Source organism: Salvelinus namaycush, chromosome 7 (genome assembly GCF_016432855.1).
Source record: "Salvelinus namaycush isolate Seneca chromosome 7, SaNama_1.0, whole genome shotgun sequence".
NCBI lineage: Eukaryota > Metazoa > Chordata > Actinopteri > Salmoniformes > Salmonidae > Salvelinus > Salvelinus namaycush.
Window position 1 is genome coordinate 50,829,741 of NC_052313.1, and position 27,092 is coordinate 50,856,832.

Genomic DNA, 27,092 nt, shown 5'->3' on the forward strand with positions numbered 1-27,092 from the left:
GCCATCTGACAGGGGTTAAACCCTTTTCACGGTACTGGGATCGCCATGACAACCCACCAGGAGGATTAAATCCATGCCACATGACCTAGGAGTTTACAGTAGACCCTCCTCACCCCACCCCCACCTCTCTCTGGGCTTGTCTAACCAGTGGCTGTGTGCCTGCATCAGAGTAGAGAGGCCAGGGAATGCATAAGTAGTGTACTGTAAATAAACGCATGCAGTGTCATGTCCAGATATGGGTTTGATTCCATTTCAATTTCAGTCAATTAGAGATGTTCTACATCCAGGTCAACTGACAGGAATGGGAATGGAAATAACCCCAGCCCCAGCGTTCCCAAAACCAATCCAGTTTTGCCTCGTGCAGATTGTGTTTTTGTTTGGTCTTTGTCTATAAAATCCACATCTGGTGGCAGACCCAGAACCACTTCCTTGACCTTTCCTCCTGACCTCTAACCTTTAACCGGGTACTTTCTTTTCCTCTTTCCTTCCGGGCCTTCCAGGAGGAGAGTGAGAGGTACTCCTCCCGTCCTTCACGGAGACACACGTCGGTCTGTATCCTCTCCCTGTCTTCTCCTCTCTACCGTTATACAGCCTGCCTGACTCCCCTGTCTTCTCTCTACCGTTATACAGCCTGACTCCCCCTGTCTTCTCCTCTCTACCGTTATACAGCCTGACTCCCCCTGTCTTCTCCTCTCTACCGTTATACAGCCTGACTCCCCCTGTCTTCTCCTCTCTACCGTTATACAGCCTGACTCCCCCTGTCTTCTCCTCTCTACCGTTATACGGCCTGACTCCCCCCGTCTTTTCCTCTCTACCGTTATACGGCCTGACTCCCCCCGTCTTTTCCTCTCTACCGTTATACGGCCTGCCTGACTCCCCTGTCTTCTCCTCTCTACCGTTATACAGCCTGACTCCCCCTGTCTTTTCCTCTCTACCGTTATACGGCCTGCCTGACTCCCCTGTCTTCTCTCTACCATTATACGGCCTGACTCCTCCTGTCTTCTCCTCTCTACCGTTATACGGCCTGACTCCCCCCGTCTTCTCCTCTCTACCGTTATACGGCCTGACTCCCCCTGTCTTTTCCTCTCTACCGTTATACGGCCTGACTCCCCCTGTCTTCACCTCTCTACCGTTATACGGCCTGCCTGACTCCCCTGTCTTCTCCTCTCTACCGTTATACAGCCTGACTCCCCCTGTCTTTTCCTCTCTACCGTTATACGGCCTGCCTGACTCCCCTGTCTTCTCTCTACCATTATACAGCCTGACTCCCCCTGTCTTCTCCTCTCTACCGTTATACGGCCTGACTCCCCCTGTCTTCTCCTCTCTACCGTTATACAGCCTGACTCCCCCTGTCTTCTCTCTACCATTATACGGCCTGCCTGACTCCCCCTGTCTTCTCCTCTCTACCGTTATACGGCCTGAGTCCCCCTGTCTTCTCCTCTCTACCGTTATACGGCCTGAGTCCGCGTCTTCTCCTCTCTACCGTTATACGGCCTGCCTGACTCCCCTGTCTTCTCCTCTCTACCGTTATACGGACTGACTCCCCCTGTCTTCTCCTCTCTACCGTTATATGGCCTGAGTCCCCGTCTTCTCCTCTCTACCGTTATATGGCCTGAGTCCCCGTCTTCTCCTCTCTACCGTTATATGGCCTGCCTGACTCCCCCTGTCTTCACCTCTACCGTTATATGGCCTGCCTGACTCCCCCTGTCTTCACCTCTACCGTTATACGGCCTGCCTGACTCCCCCTGTCTTCTCCTCTCTACCGTTATACGGCCTGAGTCCGCGTCTTCTCCTCTCTACCGTTATACGGCCTGCCTGACTCCCCTGTCTTCTCCTCTCTACCGTTATACGGACTGACTCCCCCTGTCTTCTCCTCTCTACCGTTATACGGCCTGAGTCCCCGTCTTCTCCTCTCTACCATTATACGGCCTGCCTGACTCCCCCTGTCTTCACCTCTACCGTTATACGGCCTGCCTGACTGCCCTGTTTTCTCCTCTCTACCGTTATACGGACTGACTCCCCCTGTCTTCTCCTCTCTACCGTTATACGGACTGACTCCCCCTGTCTTCTCCTCTCTACCGTTATACGGCCTGAGTCCCCGTCTTCTCCTCTCTACCATTATACGGCCTGCCTGACTCCCCTGTCTTCTCTCTACCGTTATACGGCCTGCCTGACTCCCCTGTCTTCTCCTCTCTACCGTTATACGGCCTGACTCCCCCTGTCTTCACCTCTCTACCGTTATACGGCCTGCCTGACTCCCCTGTCTTCTCCTCTCTACCGTTATACGGCCTGACTCCTCCTGTCTTCTCCTCTCTACCGTTATACGGCCAGCCTGACCCCCCCTGTCTTCTCCTCTCTACCGTTATACAGACTAACTCCCCCATCTTCACCTCTCTACCGTTATACGGCCTGACTCCCCCATCTTCACCTCTCTACCGTTATACGGCCTGACTCCCCCATCTTCACCTCTCTACCGTTATACGGCCTGACTCCCCCATCTTCACCTCTCTACCGTTATACGGCCTGACTCCCCCATCTTCACCTCTCTCTACCGTTATACGGCCTGACTCCCCCATCTTCACCTCTCTACCGTTATACGGCCTGACTCCCCCATCTTCACCTCTCTACCGTTATACGGCCTGACTCCCCCATCTTCACCTCTCTCTACCGTTATACGGCCTGACTCCCCCATCTTCACCTCTCTACCGTTATACGGCCTGACTCCCCCATCTTCACCTCTCTCTACCGTTATACGGCCTGTCTGACAAACGTGTGCTTTCTTTCCTGTATGTTATTGTGTATATAAGTAATGATTCCGGAACGCTCTGAGGTAGAGGCTGCCTCTATACACAGCTCTAGGATCAGCTCATCCTCTCCAAATCCAAAGCAGAACTGGGTTAGGATTCAAATGGGAACTTTTAGGTCAGTGTCTAGGGGCAGCTTCAATCCACTGCTACAGCCCAACAACGCACAATGATACACCTTGTGCATTGATTGATTGTTGTGTGTTTGTGTTTATGTGTCCCTTTCCCTCCCAGATCTCAGACGATGAGGAACGGATGTCGGTGGGGAGCCGAGGAAGCCTTAGGGTTAGTATATACCATAGAGATCCTATTAAATGACTAGTTCTATGATATCTACTTCCTGCTTCTCTAACATCTCGTAGTATAAGGCCTACTGTATATAGGACAGACTAAGAGCTCCATTCAATCTGTATCGCTGCAGTAAAGGCAATGTTCCCACGTTAGCGAAGACTGCATTCACCGTAAGCGCTGCATATGTCGGCTCAATGGGAAATCACCTTTACATTTCCATCACGCAATCTGTAACGCTTCAGCTATCCAGGCTGAATAGGGCCCTGACATAACACACAGCTCATTGAACTCCCACCGGTCATATTTGACATCAAGAATGTCAGCAATGAGACGGTTGTAAAAGTCTCTTCCTCCATGTGTCATGATGTCTCAGAGATACTACACACAACTGAGGTAACATTCCGGTACATGTCTCCGGTATCAGAGTTGGAATGTGGCCTTTGAAACATGGTTTAACCGTTGCAAAGTCTGGGCGATTTTCTCTCTACCTTTTTAAAGGAACTCCTCCATGCCTCGTCCCAATATGGCGATGGGACCCCGCCTGATGTGGGAACACCACCTGTCGTGTGAAAAACACCTCTATTTAAATCTGAGGTGATGATGATGGAATCACTGACGGTGAAGGTGTTCTATTAAAAAGGGGTTTTGAAGACACACAAGGTTCACACACTGAGAGTTGAGGCATTATCAAACAAGCAAGACTACATGGTTATAAGCTAGGCTAGTAGGACTAAGTTAACACTGGTACACAGACAGTTGTTATGGTAATGAAACTGTAGACTTTTGGCCGGGAAGGCATGCATGCGCTTGAAATGGCTCATAACCCAACTAGTTATCAGCACACCCCAGACAGTGAACGTGGTTTAACAGGACGGTCTGGTTGTCGACTGTATTGTCACCGCACTTCCCTTGTCATAATAACTGTCACTAATGAATGTCTGAAATGCCTCTAGACATAACAACATGCCTTTTTGTTTTGGTCCCTTGTCAAAGGAGTTGACACATTTTATCTCTCTCTGTTGGGTTCATTTTCCAGAGGAATCATTTCTCTATTCTTATTTTGTTTCTCTCTCTTTCACTCTCCCCTCATCTCTGTGTCTCTCTCTCTCTCTCTCTCTCTCTCTCTCTCTCTCTCTCTCTCTCTCTCTCTCTCTCTCTCTCTCTCTCTCTCTCTCTCTCTCTCTCTCTCTCTCTCTCTCTCTCTCTCTCTCTCTCTCTCTCTCTCTCTCTCTCTCTCTCTCTCTCTCTTTCACTCTCCCCTCATCTCTGTGTCTCTCTCTCTCTCTCTCTCTCTCTCTGTGTGTTGTGGCGTTGTAGAGAAACTTCTCATCTGATCTGTACTGCAGCTCCAACAGTCTCCCCTCCCTCAGACATCAAAATTCCACTCAAAATGGCCGGGTCTGTCCCCACTCATTTATTCCTCTCTCCTTCACGTCTCATCCCTCTTTCCATTTCCCAATGCTGCTCCACCTTTTCCCATTTCCTTTTTCCCCTCCTTACTTCCCTACCCACTCAATCTCTCCCTCCTTCCCTACCCACTCAACCTCTCCTTTCCTTCTTCCCTACCTTCTCACCCTCTCCTTTCCTCCTTCCCTACCCACTCACTCACTCACTCACCCTCTCCCTCCTTCCCTACCCACTCACCCTCTCCTTTCCTCCTTTCCTACCCACTCAACCTCTCCCTTCTTCCCTACCCACTCACCCCCTCCTTCCCTACCCACTCAACTTCTCCCTCCTTCCCTACCCACTCAACCTCACCCTCCTGTTGGTTTCTTAGAATGACAGAATAGGAGATTCTCAAAACGTAGAGCTTTTTCCAGTTGTACATACTAGATAGAATCACTGTTGTTTATCACTTACAGTAGAATGTTGGATTGTTTCCCTCTCTGTCCATCTTCAGCCCTCCATGCTCTTTATTGATGGCCCACGCACCCAGAGTCACAGGGTTGGTTCCTCTTTCCTATGACCTCTGACCCTTCACCACCTGTTTAGACAGTAGATAGATAGATCTGTGATGTGTCATTGCTAGTGTCATTATAAGGCATGTGAGAATGGTTTGGCAGAGGGGCTAGATGTTATCAAGACCCACATACAGTCCTGGCCCTAAAAGTTACATTTCCAAAATACTTTGATGTGTTAAGGAGAACGTGAGACAGTAAGCTGAGTTGCAGAAGTACAGTGGTGTCTTCAAGGTGGCATGCTATAAGACTGGTCCTTTTCCTGCATGATTACTGAGATGGATGTGTATGTGTGCGTGCGTGCGTGAGGTGTAGTCTGATCCAGTGTGTATGTGTTTGTGAGGTGAAGTCTGATGCAGTGTGTTTGTGTGTGTGTGATTGTGATTGTGAGTTGAAGTCTGATCCAGAGCGTGTATGTATGCGTGTGTTTGTGAGGTGAAGTCTGATGCAGTGTGTGTGTGTCTCTCTCCTATCTACAGGGCTCTGTGTGTGACGAGGCTGTGCAGAGTAGCACACGGCGCTTTAGTGGCTCCATCTCTCGCGGTGTAAGAAGCGCTGACGCCCCCTCTCTTACCCTGAGGGAGGTTGCTTGGCATGCCCCCTGTGGCAACATGGGACTGCATAGTCCAGCGGTGGTCAACCCTCCTCCTGGAGAGATACGAGCTACTGGGTATGCAGGCTTTTGATCCAGCCCTGCTCTAACATGATTCAGCTAATCAACACCCAGATGAGTAGCTGATTAGTAGAACCATTTGTATTGGAGCAGGTCTGGAGCAAAAGCCTACACATCCAATAGGTTTCTGGGAAGACAGTTGGCCAGCCCTGGCCATAGTCTGTCTGCATGACAGTGTTGTCAGTCTCTACTTCTATCAGGGTCAGTGGTGTCTTCTGTTTTTATCAGACACACCAAACAAGGAATCCTTCTTTAACTCGTTGTATTCCACTAATTCCCACCCTGTCTTGTGTGTTGATGACTTTTGGAAACACAGTGCAAAGTCCTAGTGAGATTGTGTGGGGTTTTCAAGTATGTCTGGAATTGTGGTTGTTGTGACGGTTTTCAAATCAAAAGGGAGGCTTGAATAGACAGCATGCATGTAATGTATCACTGTGTTACCCTGATGAGGGGGCCTTGCTTGGCATGCCCCATGTGCCAACGTGGAATTGCATTGTGGGGTCGACCCACCCTCCTCTTGAAGCGATACTAGCGGCAGGCTGGGTGTGCAGGCTTTTATTCCAGCCCTGCTTGAACACACCTGATTCTCTCCAGTAGGAGGGTTGGCCACCCCAGGAGAAGTCTGCATGACAGTGTCGTCACCCCACTACTTCTTTCTATTGGGGTTTCTTGTTTCTTTCCCACCTGTGGATTTCAGACTTCCAGAAGAAGGAATCCATGTTTTCAGTTAGCTGTATTCAACCAATAACCATCCTGAATTATCTTACAGTGCGTCTTGTGTGTCGATGACGTTTGCAAACACTGTGTCAAGTCACAGTTTGATTGTGACTTTGTTGCGTGGGGTTTGCAGTATGTCTACAATGGTGGAGAGTGGAGCGTACGCATGGAATTGTATGTGTCTGGGTTTTTGATGTGTGGGAGGGTTGTCTTTGGTCTAACAGGGCCTGGTTGACTTGTCTATCAATGTATTCCCTTGTCTCTCCAGCTCTGTCTGTCCCTGCTTCCGCTCTGTCTGTCCCTGCTTCCGCTCAGTCTGTCCCTGCTTCCGCTCAGTCTGTCCCTGCTTCCGCTCAGTCTGTCCCTGCTTCCGATCTGTCTGTCCCTGCTTCCGCTCAGTCTGTCCCTGCTTCCGCTCAGTCTGTCCCTGCTTCCCTTCTGTCTGTCCCTGCTTCAGCTCTGTCTGTCCCTGCTTCCGCTAAGTCTGTCCCTGCTTCCGCTCTGTCTGTCCCTGCTTCCGCTCTGTCTGTCCCTGCTTCCGCTCTGTCTGTCCCTGCTTCAGCTCTGTCTGTCCCTGCTTCAGCTCTGTCTGTCCCTGCTTCCGCTCTGTCTGTCCCTGCTTCCGCTCAGTCTGTCCCTGCTTCCGCTCAGTCTGTCCCTGCTTCCGCTCAGTCTGTCCCTGCTTCCGCTCAGTCTGTCCCTGCTTCCGCTCAGTCTGTCCCTGCTTCCGCTCTGTCTGTCCCTGCTTCCGCTCTGTCTGTCCCTGCTTCCGCTCTGTCTGTCCCTGCTTCAGCTCTGTCTGTCCCTGCTTCAGCTCTGTCTGTCCCTGCTTCAGCTCTGTCTGTCCCTGCTTCCGCTCTGTCTGTCCCTGCCTCCGCTCAGTCTGTCCCTGCTTCCGCTCAGTCTGTCCCTGCTTCAGCTCAGTCTGTCCCTGCTTCCCTTCTGTCTGTCCCTGCTTCAGCTCTGTCTGTCCCTGCTTCAGCTCTGTCTGTCCCTGCTTCCGCTCTGTCTGTCCCTGCCTCCGCTCAGTCTGTCCCTGCTTCCGCTCAGTCTGTCCCTGCTTCAGCTCAGTCTGTCCCTGCTTCCCTTCTGTCTGTCCCTGCTTCCGCTCTGTCTGTCCCTGCTTCCGCTCTGTCTGTCCCTGCTTCAGCTCTGTCTGTCCCTGCTTCCGCTCTGTCTGTCCCTGCTTCCGCTCTGTCTGTCCCTGCTTCCGCTCTGTCTGTCCCTGCTTCCGCTCTGTCTGTCCCTGCTTCCGCTCAGTCTGTCCCTGCTTCCGCTCAGTCTGTCCCTGCTTCCGCTCAGTCTGTCCCTGCTTCTGCTCTGTCTGTCCCTGCTTCAGCTCTGTCTGTCCCTGCTTCAGCTCTGTCTGTCCCTGCTTCCGCTCTGTCTGTCCCTGCTTCCGCTCAGTCTGTCCCTGCTTCCGCTCAGTCTGTCCCTGCTTCAGCTCAGTCTGTCCCTGCTTCCCTTCTGTCTGTCCCTGCTTCAGCTCTGTCTGTCCCTGCTTCAGCTCTATCTGTCCCTGCTTCAGCTCTGTCTGTCCCTGCTTCCGCTCTGTCTGTCCCTGCTTCCGCTCTGTCTGTCCCTGCTTCCGCTCTGTCTGTCCCTGCTTCCGCTCTGTCTGTCCCTGCTTCAGCTCTGTCTGTCCCTGCTTCCGCTCAGTCTGTCCCTGCTTCCGCTCTGTCTGTCCCTGCTTCCGCTCTGTCTGTCCCTGCTTCCGCTCTGTCTGTCCCTGCTTCAGCTCTGTCTGTCCCTGCTTCCGCTCAGTCTGTCCCTGCTTCCGCTCAGTCTGTCCCTGCTTCCGCTCTGTCTGTCCCTCCTTCCGCTCTGTCTGTCCCTGCTTCCGCTCTGTCTGTCCCTGCTTCCGCTCTGTCTGTCCCTGCTTCCGCTCTGTCTGTCCCTGCTTCCGCTCTGTCTGTCCCTGCTTCCGCTCTGTCTGTCCCTGCTTCAGCTCTGTCTGTCCCTGCTTCCGCTCTGTCTGTCCCTGCTTCCGCTCTGTCTGTCCCTGCTTCCGCTCTGTCTGTCCCTCCTTCCGCTCTGTCTGTCCCTGCTTCCGCTCTGTCTGTCCCTGCTTCCGCTCTGTCTGTCCCTGCTTCCGCTCTGTCTGTCCCTGCTTCCGCTCTGTCTGTCCCTGCTTCCGCTCTGTCTGTCCCTGCTTCCGCTCTGTCTGTCCCTGCTTCCGCTCTGTCTGTCCCTGCTTCCGCTCTGTCTGTCCCTGCTTCCGCTCTGTCTGTCCCTGCTTCCGCTCTGTCTGTCCCTGCTTCCGCTCTGTCTGTCCCTGCTTCCGCTCTGTCTGTCCCTGCTTCAGCTCTGTCTGTCCCTGCTTCAGCTCTGTCTGTCCCTGCTTCCGCTCTGTCTGTCCCTGCTTCCGCTCTGTCTGTCCCTGCTTCCGCTCTGTCTGTCCCTGCTTCCGCTCTGTCTGTCCCTGCTTCCGCTCTGTCTGTCCCTGCTTCCGCTCTGTCTGTCCCTGCTTCAGCTCTGTCTGTCCCTGCTTCCGTTCAGTCTGTCCCTGCTTCCGCTCTGTCTGTCCCTGCTTCCGCTCTGTCTGTCCCTGCCTCCGCTCTGTCTGTCCCTGCTTCCGCTCTGTCTGTCCCTGCTTCCGCTCTGTCTGTCCCTGCTTCCGCTCTGTCTGTCCCTGCTTCCGCTCTGTCTGTCCCTGCTTCCGCTCTGTCTGTCCCTGCTTCCGCTCTGTCTGTCCCTGCTTCAGCTCTGTCTGCCCCTGCTTCCGATCTGTCTGCCCCTGCTTCCGCTCTGTCTGTCCCTGCTTCCGCTCTGTCTGTCCCTGCTTCCGCTCTGTCTGTCCCTGCTTCCGCTCTGTCTGTCCCTGCTTCCGCTCTGTCTGTCCCTGCTTCCGCTCTGTCTGTCCCTGCTTCAGCTCTGTCTGTCCCTGCTTCCGCTCTGTCTGTCCCTGCTTCCGCTCTGTCTGTCCCTGCTTCCGCTCTGTCTGTCCCTGCTTCCGCTCTGTCTGTCCCTGCTTCCGCTCTGTCTGTCCCTGCTTCAGCTCTGTCTGTCCCTGCTTCCGCTCTGTCTGTCCCTGCTTCCGCTCTGTCTGTCCCTGCTTCCGCTCTGTCTGTCCCTGCTTCCGCTCTGTCTGTCCCTGCTTCCGCTCTGTCTGTCCCTGCTTCAGCTCTGTCTGTCCCTGCTTCAGCTCTGTCTGTCCCTGCTTCAGCTCTGTCTGTCCCTGCTTGCTGACTGACAAACTCTGTGACTAACGTCTCTCTCTCTCTTTTTCATTTCCTTCTCTTTTCCTATTTTATCCATCTTCTTTTTATGCCAGCCTTCAGACTACAGTGGTTTTCTGGGCTCCAACTCTCGGGCCTCGTCCAGGGCCAGCTCTGCCCGTGCCAGCCCAGTGGTGAGCTCTCTTCACTGGTCACTCCCTCTAACCCGCAGCCTTCTTTAGGCCTAGTCCTTACATCCCTTTCTCTGTTCTCTATTCTGTTAAATGACTGCCCACTTATTATCATCCCAATGAAGAGTGTATTGTCCAGAGATCTGAACTCTATGGTCTGTCCTGTGTGTCCTCTGCACCAAGGTAATGCTCATAGACAGCTGACAGTGCTCAGGTTCCTTATGCCCCTTGGTGGACATTACAAAGACTGCAGCTTTGGTACAAGCAAAGAATATATGGTCCCGACCTGGCCAATGTGAGGTGGGCCTCTGTGTGGACGCATTGGTGTGTGGGTGACACTGACAGTGGACAACTAACATGCAGCCTGGACTGGAGTGGATATGATATGACTAACTCTGTAGTGTCCAGTGGATATGATATGACTAACTCTGTAGTGTCCAATGATATGATTAACTGTAGTGTCCAGTGAATATGATATGACTGACTCTGTAGTGTCCAGTGAATATGATATGACTAACTCTGTAGTGTCCAGTGAATATGATATGATTAACTCTGTAGTGTCCAGTGGATATGATATGACTAACTCTGTAGTGTCCAGTGATATGATTAACTGTAGTGTCCAGTGAATATGATATGACTAACTCTGTAGTGTCCAGTGGATATGATATGACTAACTCTGTAGTGTCCAGTGATATGATTAACTGTAGTGTCCAGTGAATATGATATGACTGACTCTGTAGTGTCCAGTGGATATGATATGACTAACTCTGTAGTGTCCAGTGATATGATTAACTGTAGTGTCCAGTGAATATGATATGACTGACTCTGTAGTGTCCAGTGGATATGATATGACTAACTCTGTAGTGTCCAGTGATATGATTAACTGAAGTGTCCAGTGGATATGATAAGATTAACTCTGTAGTGTCCAGTGGATATTATATGATTAACTCTGTAGTGTCCAGTGGATATGATATGATTAACTCTGTAGTCTCAGTGGATATGATATGACTAACTCTGTAGTGTCCAGTGATATGATTAACTGAAGTGTCCAGTGGATATGATAAGATTAACTCTGTAGTGTCCAGTGGATATGATAAGATTAACTCTGTAGTGTCCAGTGGATATGATAAGATTAACTCTGTAGTGTCCAGTGGATATTATATTATTAACTCTGTAGTGTCCAGTGGATATGATAAGATTAACTCTGTAGTGTCCAGTGGATATGATATTATTAACTCTGTAGTGTCCAGTGGATATGATAAGATTAACTCTGTAGTGTCCAGTGGATATGATATGATTAACTCTGTAGTGTCCAGTGGATATTATATTATTAACTCTGTAGTGTCCAGTGGATATGATAAGATTAACTCTGTAGTGTCCAGTGGATAGGACTAACTCTGTAGTCTCAGTGGATATGATAAGATTAACTCTGTAGTGTCCAGTGGATATGATATTATTAACTCTGTAGTGTCCAGTGGATATGATAAGATTAACTCTGTAGTGTCCAGTGGATATGATATGATTAACTCTGTAGTGTCCAGTGGATATTATATTATTAACTCTGTAGTGTCCAGTGGATATGATAAGATTAACTCTGTAGTGTCCAGTGGATAGGACTAACTCTGTAGTCTCAGTGGATATGATAAGATTAACTCTGTAGTGTCCAGTGGATATGATATTATTAACTCTGTAGTGTCCAGTGGATATGATAAGATTAACTCTGTAGTGTCCAGTGGATAGGACTAACTCTGTAGTCTCAGTGGATATGATAAGATTAACTCTGTAGTCTCCAGTGGATATGATATGATTAACTCTGTAGTGTCCAGTGGATATGATATGATTAACTCTGTAGTGTCCAGTGGATATGATATGATTAACTCTGTAGTGTCCAGTGGATAGGACTAACTCTGTAGTCTCAGTGGATATGATAAGATTAACTCTGTAGTGTCCAGTGGATATGATATTATTAACTCTGTAGTGTCCAGTGGATATGATAAGATTAACTCTGTAGTGTCCAGTGGATAGGACTAACTCTGTAGTCTCAGTGGATATGATAAGATTAACTCTGTAGTGTCCAGTGGATATGATATGATTAACTCTGTAGTGTCCAGTGGATATTATATTATTAACTCTGTAGTGTCCAGTGGATATGATAAGATTAACTCTGTAGTGTCCAGTGGATAGGACTAACTCTGTAGTCTCAGTGGATATGATAAGATTAACTCTGTAGTGTCCAGTGGATATGATATTATTAACTCTGTAGTGTCCAGTGGATATGATAAGATTAACTCTGTAGTGTCCAGTGGATAGGACTAACTCTGTAGTCTCAGTGGATATGATAAGATTAACTCTGTAGTCTCCAGTGGATATGATATGATTAACTCTGTAGTGTCCAGTGGATATGATATGATTAACTCTGTAGTGTCCAGTGGATATTATATGATTAACTCTGTAGTGTCCAGTGGATATGATAAGATTAACTCTGTAGTGTCCAGTGGATATTATATGATTAACTCTGTAGTGTCCAGTGGATATGATAAGATTAACTCTGTAGTCTCAGTGGATATGATATGACTAACTCTGTAGTGTCCAGTGGATATAAGATTAACTCTGTAGTGTCCAGTGGATATGATATTATTAACTCTGTAGTGTCCAGTGGATATGATAAGATTAACTCTGTAGTGTCCAGTGGATATGATAAGATTAACTCTGTAGTCTCAGTGGATATGATATGACTAACTCTGTAGTGTCCAGTGGATATGATATGACTAACTCTGTAGTGTCCAGTGGATATGATATGATTAACTCTGTAGTGTCCAGTGGATATGATATGACTAACTCTGTAGTGTCCAGTGATATGATTAACTGTAGTGTCCAGTGAATATGATATGACTGACTCTGTAGTGTCCAGTGGATATGATATGACTAACTCTGTAGTGTCCAGTGGATATGATGTGATTAACTCTGTAGTCTCCAGTGGATATGATATGATTAACTCTGTAGTGTCCAGTGGATATGATATGACTAACTCTGTAGTGTCCAGTGGATATGATATGACTAACTCTGTAGTGTCCAGTGGATATGATAAGATTAACTCTGTAGTGTCCAGTGGATATGATAAGATTAACTCTGTAGTGTCCAGTGGATATGATGTGATTAACTCTGTAGTCTCCAGTGGATATGATGTGATTAACTCTGTAGTCTCAGTGGATATGATAAGATTAACTCTGTAGTGTCCAGTGGATATGATATGACTAACTCTGTAGTGTCCAGTGGATATGACTAACTCTGTAGTCTCCAGTGGATATGATATGATTAACTCTGTAGTCTCCAGTGGATATGATGTGATTAACTCTGTAGTGTCCAGTGGATATGATAAGATTAACTCTGTAGTGTCCAGTGGATATGATATGACTAACTCTGTAGTCTCCAGTGGATATGATATGACTAACTCTGTAGTCTCCAGTGGATATGATATGACTAACTCTGTAGTGTCCAGTGGATATGATATGATTAACTCTGTAGTGTCCAGTGGATACGATAAACTCTGTCGTGTCCAGTGGATAGGACTAACTCTGTAGTCTCCAGTGGATATGATATGACTAACTCTGTAGTCTCCAGTGGATATGATTAACTGTAGTGTCCAGTGAATATGATATGACTAACTCTGTAGTGTCCAGTGGATATGATATGACTAACTCTGTAGTCTCCAGTGGATATGATATGACTAACTCTGTAGTCTCCAGTGGATATGATGTGATTAACTCTGTAGTCTCCAGTGGATATGATAAGATTAACTCTGTAGTCTCAGTGGATATGATAAACTCTGTAGTGTCCAGTGGATAGGACTAACTCTGTAGTGTCTAGTGGATATGACTAATTTAATTATGTAGTCTCCAGTGAACATGATGTGATTAACTCTGTAGTGTCCAGTGGATATGATAAGATTAACTCTGTAGTGTCCAGTGGATATGATATGACTAACTCTGTAGTGTCCAGTGGATAGGACTAACTCTGTAGGGTCTAGTGGATATGACTAATTTAATTATGTAGTCTCCAGTGAACATGATGTGATTAACTCTGTAGTGTCCAGTGGATATGATATGACTAACTCTGTAGTGTCCAGTGGATATGATATGACTAACTCTGTAGTGTCCAGTGGATATGATATGACTAACTCTGTAGTGTCCAGTGGATATGATATGACTAACTCTGTAGTGTCCAGTGGTTCCGTGGTTCAGAATCAGATGGGGTTCCAGAGAGGGTTAATGACTCTAAAGATGTTTGTTGTGATGCAGTGTGTGGATATACAGAGACGGATACAGTATGGGCATGGCCTCGATTTATGGTGTGTCAATCAACTAAATTAGTGACATTGTAAATATGTGTATCTCCGCTCCTGAGAGTAACCAAGTTGTTTTTCCCTCTACAGGTGGAGGAGAGATCAGACAGGGACTTCCCGGAAAAGGTACGGGTCACACACCTGATCTGAAACTCTAGCTTTTAATGTATTAAAGATGAAGTAGGGAATATGGCTGTTGTGAAACAGCCTTCAAGACGGCCCTGTCTTGTTTCCTCCCAGGGTTCCAGGACTGCCTCTACCCTCTCAGCAGCCACTCTAGCATCGCTGGGCGGGCCCTCCTCTCGCAGAGGCAGCTGTGACACCTCTATCTCAGTAGAGACAGAGGCCTCCATTCGAGAGATAAAGGTAGGACCATAGAGATACTTCTATGAGTAGGACCATACAGTATATCTGAGAAAGAGATGTTCCATGGTCTACAGTCCATGTTTTTAGAATTATTTTGTTGACTCCAGAAACACGATTATTACAGTAAGTATTCCACGGTTGAAGACGAACAGCGTCTGCGTAGTTGTTGTTGAGATACTAACTGCTTAACTGTTTTGCTTTGTTTCTCCCCTGACCTCTCACCCCTCCACTGTCCTCCATTTTGTCTCTCAACAGGACTCCCTGGTGGAGTCTGAGGAGAAGTACCGTAAGGCCATGGTGTCCAACGCCCAGCTACACAACGAGAAGTCCAACCTCATGTACCAGGTGGACACGCTGAAGGACTCGCTCATTGAGCTGGAGGAGCAGCTGTACGAGTCTAAACGAGAGTACAACGACAAGGCCAAGGAGTTTGAGAGGGAGAGACACGCCCACAGTGTTCTGCAGCGCCAGTTTAACGAGATGAGAGAGACGCTGAAACAGAGTGAAGAACTGCTAACCGTGAGTACTCAGGTCATCACAAAGACTTCCTGCTAACAACAATACGGTAACAAAAACAGTACTTCCTCTCAGAACATAACACTAACATAGATCTAACTTAGGCCTCTTGCTAAACTTGCTGTAGTCTCTTTTCCTGCTGCATACTCTCTGCATGCTGATTGTCCCTCCCTTCTCCTCTGTCCCTTCTTCTCCTCCATCTTGCTTTCGTCCCGTGGCCAGGAGGTGGGCCAGCTCCGTCTCAAACGGGACAGCTGTGTTAGGGAGATCTCCGACCTGCAGGAGACCCTCGGATGGAAGGAGAAAAAGATTGGGGTACGCTCGCGGAATAGAGGGTGAACCTCAAACTGTTAGCCGCATTATTGCTCCAGGAAGTTCTACAGAAAACGCTTCCATTCCTCTGTCAGCTACTCAAGTTTAACGCTCCAAACTAACCAAGACATTTCCACTGTATCTCTTTTTTCCCCTCAATGCTTCTCTCCCTTCTTTACCCACTTTTCCTCCTCCTCCTCCTCCTCCTCCTCCCCCTGCTGCTGCTGCTTGGGTATGGCTCAGGCCTTAGAGAGGCAGAGGGAATTCTCAGACGCCGGCGCGCGGGATGAGCGGGATAAGCTCAGGGATCAGGTGGTCCACCTCAAAGACACTCTGAAGGTACAGCACCTTGAAGTACTGCTGAGTGAAGGTTTCCTCATCATGACTTCAAAGAGGGCCTCCATGCACATGTCAGCAAACACTAGAACAATAGGAAGTTCTAATGGGCAAAAGACTTTCTGAAAGATTATTCAGATTTATTTTGCTCGTTCTCTCCCAAATCAGAAAAATGGGATAGTGCTGTCACCTGAAGTAACCACCAATGGGGATGCAGGACAGATGATTGACGGGCCTCTCAGTGCAGACTCTACCTCCCGATTGGCTCAGCCATCTCATGGTGGGGAGAGCATGCTTGGTAAGAAAATAACCCACCGGTGCAATTGCTCATATCTGATCTCTGCTTATTTACCACCATCCTACTCAAATCATGTTGAATGATATTGTGCAGTCATGTTTTGTATTTGATTTGTCTTCTGTCATTTGGATGAATCACTGTTTGAAATGTCAGGGTTATGTTTGTGTTGCATGATGGGATACAAAACGAGGATGGTTGGCTTTCTTTTTCTTTTTTCTGATGTCATTGTTTTGCAGTATTGTCCTCCGTGGGATTATCATCATAATGTTAATTAATCCTGTTGAGTCAGTTGCTGATTCTGCATTCTAATTCAGCCGGGATCAAGGCCTTGATTGTATTCTCTACAAATGGCTCCAAATTAATTCCCCTCCAGCAATCATTGAATTTCCGTGCTTGCAATCTCAGACGCTGAAGAATGACCTGTGTTTGGCCCTCCAATCTATTCCCTGTGATCTTCCAGGCGAAGCACCAGAGATGCAGTTGGACCATGGCGAGGTGAGGACACCAGGGGGAAGCAGACTTCTACATGAGGCTGACAACTACTCACATGACCAGGAGAGGGCACTACTGGAGATAGACTCTTCTGACAAGTTGAACCAAGACAAGTTGAATGACAGCCTGCAGCAACAAACAGACATTGAAGCAGAGCAGTCCAAGTACTGTAACCAAGAGACCCAGGTGGATGTTGCTGCACCTGAAGAAGCCATTTTGGTGCATTTTGGTGACAAAGAGACTCAGGTTGAATATGAAGTAGAGAAACCCCAATACTGCGACACAGAAACCCTGGTGGAACCTGCTGAACTTGAGGGAGACATTTTGGTTCAAAAGGAAAATACAGATGGTAGCGGTGACAATGGAGATGGGGTGAATCAAAGAGGATTTGAACCAGAATCTCTGGAACAGGCAGAGAATGAGGAAAACAGTGGAGAAAGTAACAAGGAAGCTGTACCAGTAAGCGGTGGCACTGACGGACAATGTGAGGAAAACACAAACCTCGAGAATGGACGGGAAAACACAGAGCTTCTCACAGCTATGTCTACTAACTTTGAAGAACAGGACATCTCTGGCCCAACTCTCTGTGTTGAGACAGAGGCCACTCTTAGTCAAATCCAAAGTGAATCTCAAAGTGACCTGCAAGGAGAGAACACCCAGGAGTATGATCCTGGGACTAAAGATCAAGTCATTCCAGAAAACTCAAGGATCACGGAATCTGAGATGATGAAGATGATTCTGAGGATTTCTGTATGTCTAGGGGAGGCAAAGACCAGCCCAAATCACATCTCTCAGGGATCATTAAACAAAACAGAAACAATAGGGATGAAGATGAAGAATAAACCAGGGCATCAGGCAGAGACTGGCCAAGTAACATCTACTGGAACATCTGCTGTCTCATCTACAGTCTCTATTGAACTGTTTATCTCTGAATGTCCTGACGAGGTTGGAATCAAGACAGATCAGCTCATAATAAACACGTTAAGTGAATTTGAGAAAGATGGACAGAATTCTCTAGAACTTCAGCAACATAAGAATGATCATTTCAGTACAGAAAGCTCTGTGGAAACTGTGCCAAAGATCACAGACTCTGACGGACAGAAATTATCTGAGAGGGCTGAAGAGCTGGAGTCGAGTTCAGTGGAGAGCAAGCCAGATCAGATTTGGCAGGAATCTCTATGTGGCATGAAGGAAGATGAACCAAATAACAAAGAGCTTCAGGCAAAGGAGCCCCCATCCACTATCTCTGACAAAACGGTAACACCTATCATAACAGAGGGGAAGACTAAACTAGACAAACAGGTGATCCCTGATTTACCAGAGAGGCTAGAGACCAGCTTAGAAATGACCTTACCAGGAGTTCAAGGTGATCAGAAGATGGATGTAGCAGAATCAAGGGAGAAACAAGGATGTACCTGTAAATGTATATGTAAACTATCCGAGAGTGATCAGGTACTGACGGAAAACTCACTGGATGTAGCTATAACTCAGAGGATCAGCGACTCTAGTGGAGAGGTTATCTCGGACAGGACAGAGGAGGTAGAGCCCAGCCCAGACAGGATCAGGTCAGAATCACCCAGTTGTGTAGAGAGAGAAGAATGGTGCATCATTGAGGAGAACATCTATGAGGAGAATCTCCAGCAGGAAGCCATTCAGGAGGAGCAACAGACAGAATGGAAGGAGGCTTCAACAAGTTCACCAGCAGGGGGAGACAATGAGTTAAACGATGGGGCCACTGGATATATAGACAGTTGTGAAGAAGCCGTTCTACTTGTGAAAAAGGAGGAAACATATCTACCTGTAGAAGAAGAGCACATCAGCTCGTCACCTGGACCCTCGGCACTTGGCCAAGAGATACAGCCATTACCCGAGGCGGTGGAGGAGGAGAGAGAGCGCCCCCCAGTGGAAGAAGCCCAGAAACAGGAGAGAGGCGTAAGAAAGGAAGTAAAGGGCAATAGAAAGGGCAAAGGCAAAGATCCTTGCAAAGTAAACTAGTTGATGATCACTACTCTCAAAGTATTATTTGATGTGTAATAGACTACTGACTGGGGTTGCAGCCAGTCTCTGTGGGTTTCTTTGTTTTACTCAAAGGAATTACATGTTTTATTTAATGACTTATTTAGTGCCTTGAATAAATGAACCATGTTGAAGAACGATTGGTTTTGTTTTATTTTGCACTATTGCACTGATTTCTGGGTTCCATGAACCTCACCAAGCTTCCATTTATGCACAGGGGACAGGATTATATTACACAACAACAATTCTGTATTGTTCATGTGTCAGGTTTTTACATGCAACATACTAGATAACAATTACATGATTAAATAGGTAATACGTGGGAGAATATATCAATCCCATGACATGTTATCTCCACTCATTTGTATGTGTCAGCTGTTTTAAACTCTTTTCATCCATACTCACAGTCCCTCCAACATACTGTACAGTATTTCAGTGGTAAGCAACTGTGTCCATATTCTCAGGTTTTCAATGAACTGCAGATTGTGATCAGTTGGGTGAAATGTTTTATAATTGCAATGAATTAAGTATATACTGTCTATTTTATATAGTCCCAGTCAAAAGTTTGGACACACCTACTCATTCCAGGGTTTTTCTTTTCTTTTTTACTATTGTCTACATTGTAGAATAATAGTGAAGACATCACAACTATGAAATAACACATATGGAATCATGTAGTAAAAAAGTGTTAAACAAATTAAAATATTGTTTATATTTGAGATTCTTCAAAGTAGCCACTCTTTGAATTGATGACAGCTTTGCACACTCTTGGCATTCTCTCAACCAGCGTCATGAGGTAGTCACCTGTAATGCATTTAAATGAACAGGTGTGCCATGTTAAAAGTTCATTTGTGGAATTTCTTTCCTTTTTAATGCGTTTGAGCCAATCAGTTGTGTTGTGACAAGGTTGGGGTGGTGTACAGAAGATAGCCAAATAGTTAAAGACCAAGTCCATATTATGGCAAGAACAGCTCAAATAAGCAAAGAGAAACGACAGTCCATCATTACTTTAAGACATGAAGATCAGTCAATCCGGAAAATTTCAAGAACGTTTTACATTTCTTCAAGTGCAGTCACAAAAACCATCAAGCACTATGATGAAACTGGCTCTCATGAGGACCGCCACAGGAAAGGAAGACCCAGAGTTACCTCTGCTGCAGATAAAAAACGTATTATTTAAAATGTTACCTTTATTTAACTAGGCAAGTCAGTTATGAACAAATTCTTAATTTCAATGACAGCCTAGGAACAGTGGGTTAACTGCCCTGTTCAGGGGCAGAATGACAGATTTTTACCTTGTCAGCTCAGGGATTTGATCTTGCAACCTTTCAGTTACAAGTCCAACACTCTAACCACTAGGCTACCTGCCACCCCGAGAATAAGTTCATTAGAGTTACCAGCCTCAGAAATTGCAGCCCAAATAGATGCTTCACAGATTTCAAGTAACAGACACATCTCAACATCAACTGTTCAGAGGAGACTGTGTGAATCAGGCCTTCATGGTTGAATTGCTGCAAAGAAACCACTACTACAGGACACCAATAATAAGAAGAGACTTGCTTGGGCCAAGAAACACGAGCAATGGACATTAGACTGGTGGAAATCTGTCCTTTGGTCTGATGAGTCCAAATTTGCGAAAACATTTATTTTTATTTTTTTTTGGTTCCAACCGCAGTGTCTTTGTGAGAAGCAGAGTAGGTGAATGGATGATCTCCGTATATGTGGTTCCCACCATGAAGCATGGAAGAGGGGGTGTGATGGTGCTTTGCCGGTGACACTGTCAGTGAATTATTTATAATTAAAGGCACACTTAACCAGCATGGCTACCACAGCATTCTGCAGTGATATGCAATCCCATCTGGTTTGCACTTAGTGGGACTATCATTTGTTTTTCAACAGGACAATGACCCATCACACCTCCAGGCTGTGTAAGGGCTATTTTACCAAGGAGAGTGATGGAGTGCGCATCCGATGACCTAGCCTCCACAATCACCCGACCTCAACCCAATTGAAATGGTTTGGGATGAGTTGGACCGCAGTGAAGGAAAAGCAGCAACAAGTGCCCAGCATATGTGGGAACTCCTTCAAGGCTGTTGGAAAAGCATTCCTCATGAAGCTGGTTGAGAGAATGCCAAGAGTGTGCAAAGCTCTCATCAAGGCAAAGGGTGGCTACTTTGAAGAATCTAAAATATAGTTTGATTTGTTTAACACTTTTTTGGTTACTACATGATTCCATATGTGTTATTTCATAGTTGTGATGTCTTCACTATTATTCTACAATGTAGAAAAAAGTCTAAATAAAGAAAAACCCTTGAATGAGTAGGTGTGTCCAAACTTTTGACTGGTACTGTGTATATATATATATAAAAAAATCTGGGGAATTAAGTACAATGTGTTGTATCTATTAAAAAAATAATACAGATTAGAAACTAAAAAACAAGGCTGTTAATTGAACCGTGTGGTAAATGTTGACGTACAAAACTACTCTATTACTGACCTCGACTACTCAAACTACCCTTTTACTAACCAACTGTTAGAATTTCATGCTGCTGATTCAAAGTCAGCTGTCTGGTTGTATTGCAGAAGTCAGACTGAGGAAAATAGTTGATGAGAGGGAGAGTTTAGCTGATCAGGTGAAGAGGCTGAAGTCTCAGCTGGAGGGGAAACAGAGGAACGGGACAGAGGGTTTGAGTCCTGAGGAGGACGGACTTGAGAACGGCATGGACCCCCACATCCTCGACTTACAGAGTGAGTCACATCTCACGTTTACTAAGACAGATCTAGCCTTTTACCTGGCTGTCTCCCTAGTGTACTTTGTCAAGTGTGTGAGTGTAGTATACATTATGAAACCTATACAACATCCTTCTATCTTTATTTCTTCTTCTACAGGGGATGCCAACCGGCAAATCAGTGACCTCAAGTTTAAACTGGTGAAATCAGAACAGGAAGTCACAGCCCTGGAACAGAATGTAAGTACCGTTTTAGTTCCTAGACAGAGGAAGACCTGTATGACTATATCCATGAAACACCTGACCAATCACGTTCCTCATGGTAAACGTGAGATAATAAGCAGTATCTTGTACAGTCTGGGTTGGAGACTATTGACCATTTGCTCCACTAGGAGCTCCATGGAATATGTCGCGTAAGTCATGTGTTCAGTCTAGTATGAGGCATATCACATTTCATCCATCAATCTATTTATTCACCCCCTAATTTCTCTCTTGGCCAGATCATCCGGTTGGAGGGTCAGGTGACTCGTTACAAGTCGGCCTCTGAGAGCGCAGAGAAAGTAGAGGACGAGCTCAAAGTGGAGAAACGCAAGCTACAGAGAGAGGTAGGCTACTATAATGTCAGGTTTACAAAAACAACCAAAGAATCACAGAACCCACAAGTCATTGGGTCATATCTAGTATGTCAACCCCACATTTTTTTGCATCAAGTCTACGCCAGGTATACGTTGTTGCCTTTAGGTTGCTTCTCCCCTCTCAAACTCTAAACTTTTTCTCTCCATTCTCTCTAGCTGAGGTCTGCCCTGGACAGGATTGATGAGCTGGAGGCCAGTAACAGCCACCTGGCCAAGCGCCTGGAGAAGATGAAGGCTAATCGGAGCGCCCTATTGGCCCAGCAGTGATGTACTTATTGGTTGTCATGGCTATTTGCATCTCTGACCTCCCTATGATCTTTGAACTTTGATCTATCAGGCATTCTATTAACACACACCCAGAAAATTCAAACCAAGCGAGGACTTGCTGGAGCAAAAGCTTCAATGAAACATATCCACACATATTGTAATCCCAGATTCATTCAGTGTTGTGCCCATCTGTACAGTATATCCAGTGATTCACCAAGAGACACAGAGGGAACGTGTTACTGACCCTGGGAACACTCCTCACTGACTGTGACCGAGGCTGGACTCCTCAACTAACTTGTGAAGGGGGAATATTCTGCACAAACGGACAGCAAAGAGGACCTATCCTCCTCCAATAGCTCTTAAGAGGACCTATCCTCCTCCAATAGCTCTTAAGAGGACCTATCCTCTCATAGCTCTTATGTCGCCCTGTGCCATGATTACCCCTAAAGCATTTCTTCCCAATCATTAATCTCTCTCTGTTCTCTGTAACACGTGGCACTATCTCTCTGTGCTACTTGGGGTCCATGTCTGCTCCAGCAAGTTTATCCATCCACAGAGGAAGAAAGACTAAAAAGGAGTGTGTTTCATGTATAATCTTTTTTTATTGTCAATATATTTTGAAATGAAAATGCACTCTGCTCCCTCCTGTCCCCCAAGCCAAAGTCTGATGTTAATGTGTAAGGTGATGTTTATTTTTATGTTGTATATGTGTGTGTCTCCGTAGGTATATGTCAAGTACATCAGATGGGTGGAAATACACATGGCACAATATTAACTAAGCAATAAGGCCCGAGGAGGTGTGGTATATGGCCAACATACCACGGCTAAGAGCTATTTGTTGGCCATATATCACAAACCCCGAGGTGCCTTGCTATTATTAACGGGTTACCAACGTAATTAGAGTAGTAAAAATACATGTTTTGTCATAACCGTGGTATACAACGGCTGTCAGCCAATCAGCTTCCAGGGCTCGAACCACCCAGTTTATAATCAGGATTATCCTATTCATCTCATTGTTTGTGCCACGTGATGAAAATTATACTGGTACTTGAGGAAAAATATCACCAGCTTTTAACGTCTGAAATACTATGTCCTCCCTTGAGCAATTTAAACGAGTCATTGGGGAACGACAATCAGTTGAATAATGTACTTCTACTGCAACAGTTGTGGAACGTATCACATCGGCTGTCGCAGTAACACCTGATGTAAATGTTCGACAATCTGACAAACCAGATCTCATGCAGATAAAAACATCAGTTATATTCCGACATAACGGGAAGTGTTTCCTTATTATCCTGCTCCTCAGTCTCAAGCATTTCATGCCTTATTGAGGGGGAAGAAAGCATTGTTGTTCACTTGTGTTTTGTGCATTACGTTTCCCCTCCTACCCTCTATACTTTAGTTGAGCTCGGACATCTACTTTTTGGGGAACTTACATCTGTTTACATGCTTTAAAACTATTGTTATTTGTCCATGAATGAAGCTAATTGTAAACATTGTGCAATATTGGAAATGTCTTTGGGAAGGTGAGGCTGTATGGTCCTTGCTTTACTTGAGAAATGTAGAGGATGTTTGAGGTAGCATTGACATGCACCACATTAAACTAATGCAAACTCTCTACTAAAACGTTATTTGTTCACATGTGAATAGTTTTGTAAAAGATGCCTAACCCATTCATGATTTATGACAACCAGCAGAGGGAAAAGCCTGATGTCGTGCCACATTATGGGATGCTGAAGAGAAACAAGCAGAATTTCTCTTCACTTTGGACATTCAGAACATGACAGGGGAAAGTGTTTACACTGCCGTGTCATGTCTTTCTCCATTGTGGTGCGGAGCATGACTTTGGCAGGAGCTCACCAGAACTGAGTACCGGTGTTATAATACTGATGGTTTCTGAAGCTGTGCCTAGAATGGTTTAGCTCAAACGAGTGGCCGTGTCGGGGACCACAGTTGTTGAAAACTACCATTTTAGCTAACCCTATCCTTAACCTCATTCTCCTGACCGGCTACGTTAATTATTCAACTGTTGGGTTAATTCTGTTGGGTAAATTCAGGTAGGTCCCTCAGTTTCGTTTTCTTCCATTTAAGAAGACAGTCGGCGGGACCTTAGGTATTTGTTTTGTTTGTTCATGGAGATGTTTTTGCTTCTCAGCCATCCAGTTAAAATATGCAACTTTCAAAATACAGAACTCATCCATGTATGATGCATTTTGCATGATACAAAACGTAGCATACAGGGATGATTTATGTATTTTGAAGTTACACGTCATGAATACTTGATGGCTGACAAGCAGCTGGAAAGGCAGCACATGCTGTATGAAGCGTCAGCTGCAATTGGAGATTAATGTAATTACCTTCTCAGCAGCAACATGTGAATATCCACATTAAAGATACTCTGCAACAGTGCTCATTTTGATAAAAAGCTGAGGAAAAGGCCAGATATGTCACCGTTGAGGCGATACAATGCACAAACATTGGCGTAGAAAAGGCGTATATTTTGGATTCTGGTGGGGTATGACAGTTGAACTAAACTCGAGGCATTTATAGGCCCGAGATATATTCTCCAAGAATCAAATGGTGACACCATTTTAAAATAAAGGATTCTAGCGTTAAGAGTTCCGGTTCTCAGATTTTGCCGTCAATAAAAATCTGCATCAAAATTCTGTGCATCATAAAAATATAAATTATAGTTCATATTACAATTGATAACTACAGCAGGAAAGCTAAAGACAATCACTTAAAATAAATGTAAGGGCTGGAACAAGTTAATGACTGTAAAGGAAAGCCAAATCGCCTACTGTTACATATTTTAAAAAGGAAATCAGTGACTGTATAATTCACTTGTGGCATTCTTCAAGGATGGAACGTGTTTAAGCAGTACAATCAAAATTAGACTGCACAGAAAATTCTCAAAACTCATAAGGCCATAGAACCAAAAATGAGTTTGAACAAAGAGCTATGGCAGCAAGGGTTGGACTTCTGTGGTCAAGAAACTTAAGGTGGGACGCCTGAACACTACAGCACAAACACTCAACTGTACATATTGCAGTGTTATTGGGTCCATAAAGCCAAACTCTAGTACCTAGCCAGCCAGTCTACTCATAAATAAATATAAAAACTCTGTGCAATAGCATGACAGGCTTCGTGGTCTACTTCCACAATGATTATTATAGCCTAAATGACATGGTAAGACATTTAACATAAATCATAGGAAGACGTCAATGGATTTCTTACATTTTATACATCATGAATAAACACAAGTTGACACTTTCTACTATTGCATGGGAGACTCATTTTGAAGATATTCAGCCTTCTGAACCAGAAGCCATTGTTGCCAGGTAACTCGTCACAGACCCAGTCCAGTTGGATCACTCCTGCAACTCACGGAAGGGGTAGCCATCATGTTGAGGATGCTTCCCTCATATGGTGTAGTTATTCTGGAGGAGCAGAATAAACAGGAGGTTTGGATGTTGTAACATTGTCATTGAGTGGCTGCTTACATGTTCGTTGCTGATTAACCCGATCTGAGGGACCTTCTTCATTGTGGCCTCATGCACAGCAATGGACGCCTGGTCCCAAGCTTTAGTCTTCAACATCTCCACAATACCTCTGTGGGGCACAGACATTATGGTTTACATAGTCTGGACTATCCACTGAACCAACCAGACAGATTAGAAACAGATTATTATTTTTTCCCACCTTTATTTAACCAGGTAGGCTAGTTGAGAACAAGTTCTCATTTGCAACTGCGACCTGGCCAAGATAAAGCATAGCAGTTCGACACATACAGCAGAGTTACCAATAATACAGTAGATAAAAGAAAACAAAAAGTATATTTACAGTGAGTGCAAATGAGGTAAGATAGAGTTAAGGCAATAAATAGGCTATGGTGGCGAAGTAATTACAATATAGCAATTAAACACTGGAATGGTAGATGTGCAGAAGATGAATGTGCAAGTAGAGATACTGGGGTGCAAAGGAGCAAGATAAATAAATAAATACAGTATGGGGATGAGGTAGTTGGATGGGCTATTTACAGATGGGCTATGTACAGATGCAGTGATCTGTGAGCTGCTCTGACAGCTGATGCTTAAAGCTAGTGAGGGAGATGTGTCTCCAGCTTCAGTGATTTTTGCAGTTCGTTCCAGTCATTGGCAGCAGAGAACTGGAAGGGAAGGCAGCCAAAGCGGATATTGGCTTTGGGGGTGACCAGTGAAATATACCTGCTGGAGCGCGTGCTACAAGTGGGTGCTGCTATGGTGACCAGTGAGCCGAGATAAGGCGGGGCTTTACCTAGAAGAGAATTGTAGATGACCTGGAGCCAGTGGGTTTGGCGGCAAGTATGAAGCGAGGGCCAGCCAACGAGAGCATACAGGTCGCAGTGGTGGGTAGTGTATGGGGCTTTGGTGACAAAACGGACGGCACCAATAGACTGCATCCAATTTGTTGAGTAGAGTTGGAGGCTATTTTGTAATGACGTCGCCGAAGTCGAGGATCGGTAGGATGGTCAGTTTTACAAGGGTTTGTTTGGCAGCATGTGTGAAGGATGCTTTGTTGCGAAATAGGAAGCCGATTCTAGATTTCATTTTGGATTGAGATGCTTAATGTGAGTCGAAGGAGAGTTCAGTCTAGCCAGACACCTAGGTATTTGTAGTTAACCACATATTCTAAGTCGGAGCCGTCCAGAGTAGTGATGCTGGACGGGCGGGCAGGTGCGGGCAGTGATCGATTGAAGAGCATGCATTTACTGGGTGAAACTGACAGTGTGAAGGCTCTTACTGGTAGTCGGTCTTCCCCATCATGGCCGTGTATGCATGCATGTTTGGCTGGCTCCAGCAGTGGTCAACACTGATGGCTGGGTAGTAGATGATAAAGGCCAGACACATCTCAGTGGTGGCCAGCCCCAACTGCGTGATTCCCTCGCGAGTGGCTGTGTTATAGGTGCACTCCACCACAATCTCATCACCCTGCAGAAAGGAGATACTGCT

General features: G+C 46.0%; 1 protein-coding gene across 1 annotated transcript in view; it reads left to right on the plus strand.

The window, feature by feature from the left end:
- The window catches only part of LOC120051383 (leucine-rich repeat flightless-interacting protein 2-like), a 42,615-nt gene extending 18,902 nt beyond the window's left edge, over positions 1-23,713 (plus strand). The window contains exons 3-11 of the mRNA XM_038998223.1: positions 3,039-3,089; positions 14,225-14,260; positions 14,375-14,500; positions 14,756-15,019; positions 15,833-15,962; positions 21,054-21,218; positions 21,360-21,439; positions 21,700-21,804; positions 21,991-23,713. Of these exons, the coding sequence (XP_038854151.1) occupies positions 3,039-3,089; positions 14,225-14,260; positions 14,375-14,500; positions 14,756-15,019; positions 15,833-15,962; positions 21,054-21,218; positions 21,360-21,439; positions 21,700-21,804; positions 21,991-22,101 (1,068 nt within the window). The 3' untranslated portion in view covers positions 22,102-23,713. The remainder of the gene's footprint in view (positions 1-3,038; positions 3,090-14,224; positions 14,261-14,374; positions 14,501-14,755; positions 15,020-15,832; positions 15,963-21,053; positions 21,219-21,359; positions 21,440-21,699; positions 21,805-21,990) is intronic.
- Positions 23,714-27,092: the final 3,379 nt, after the last annotated feature.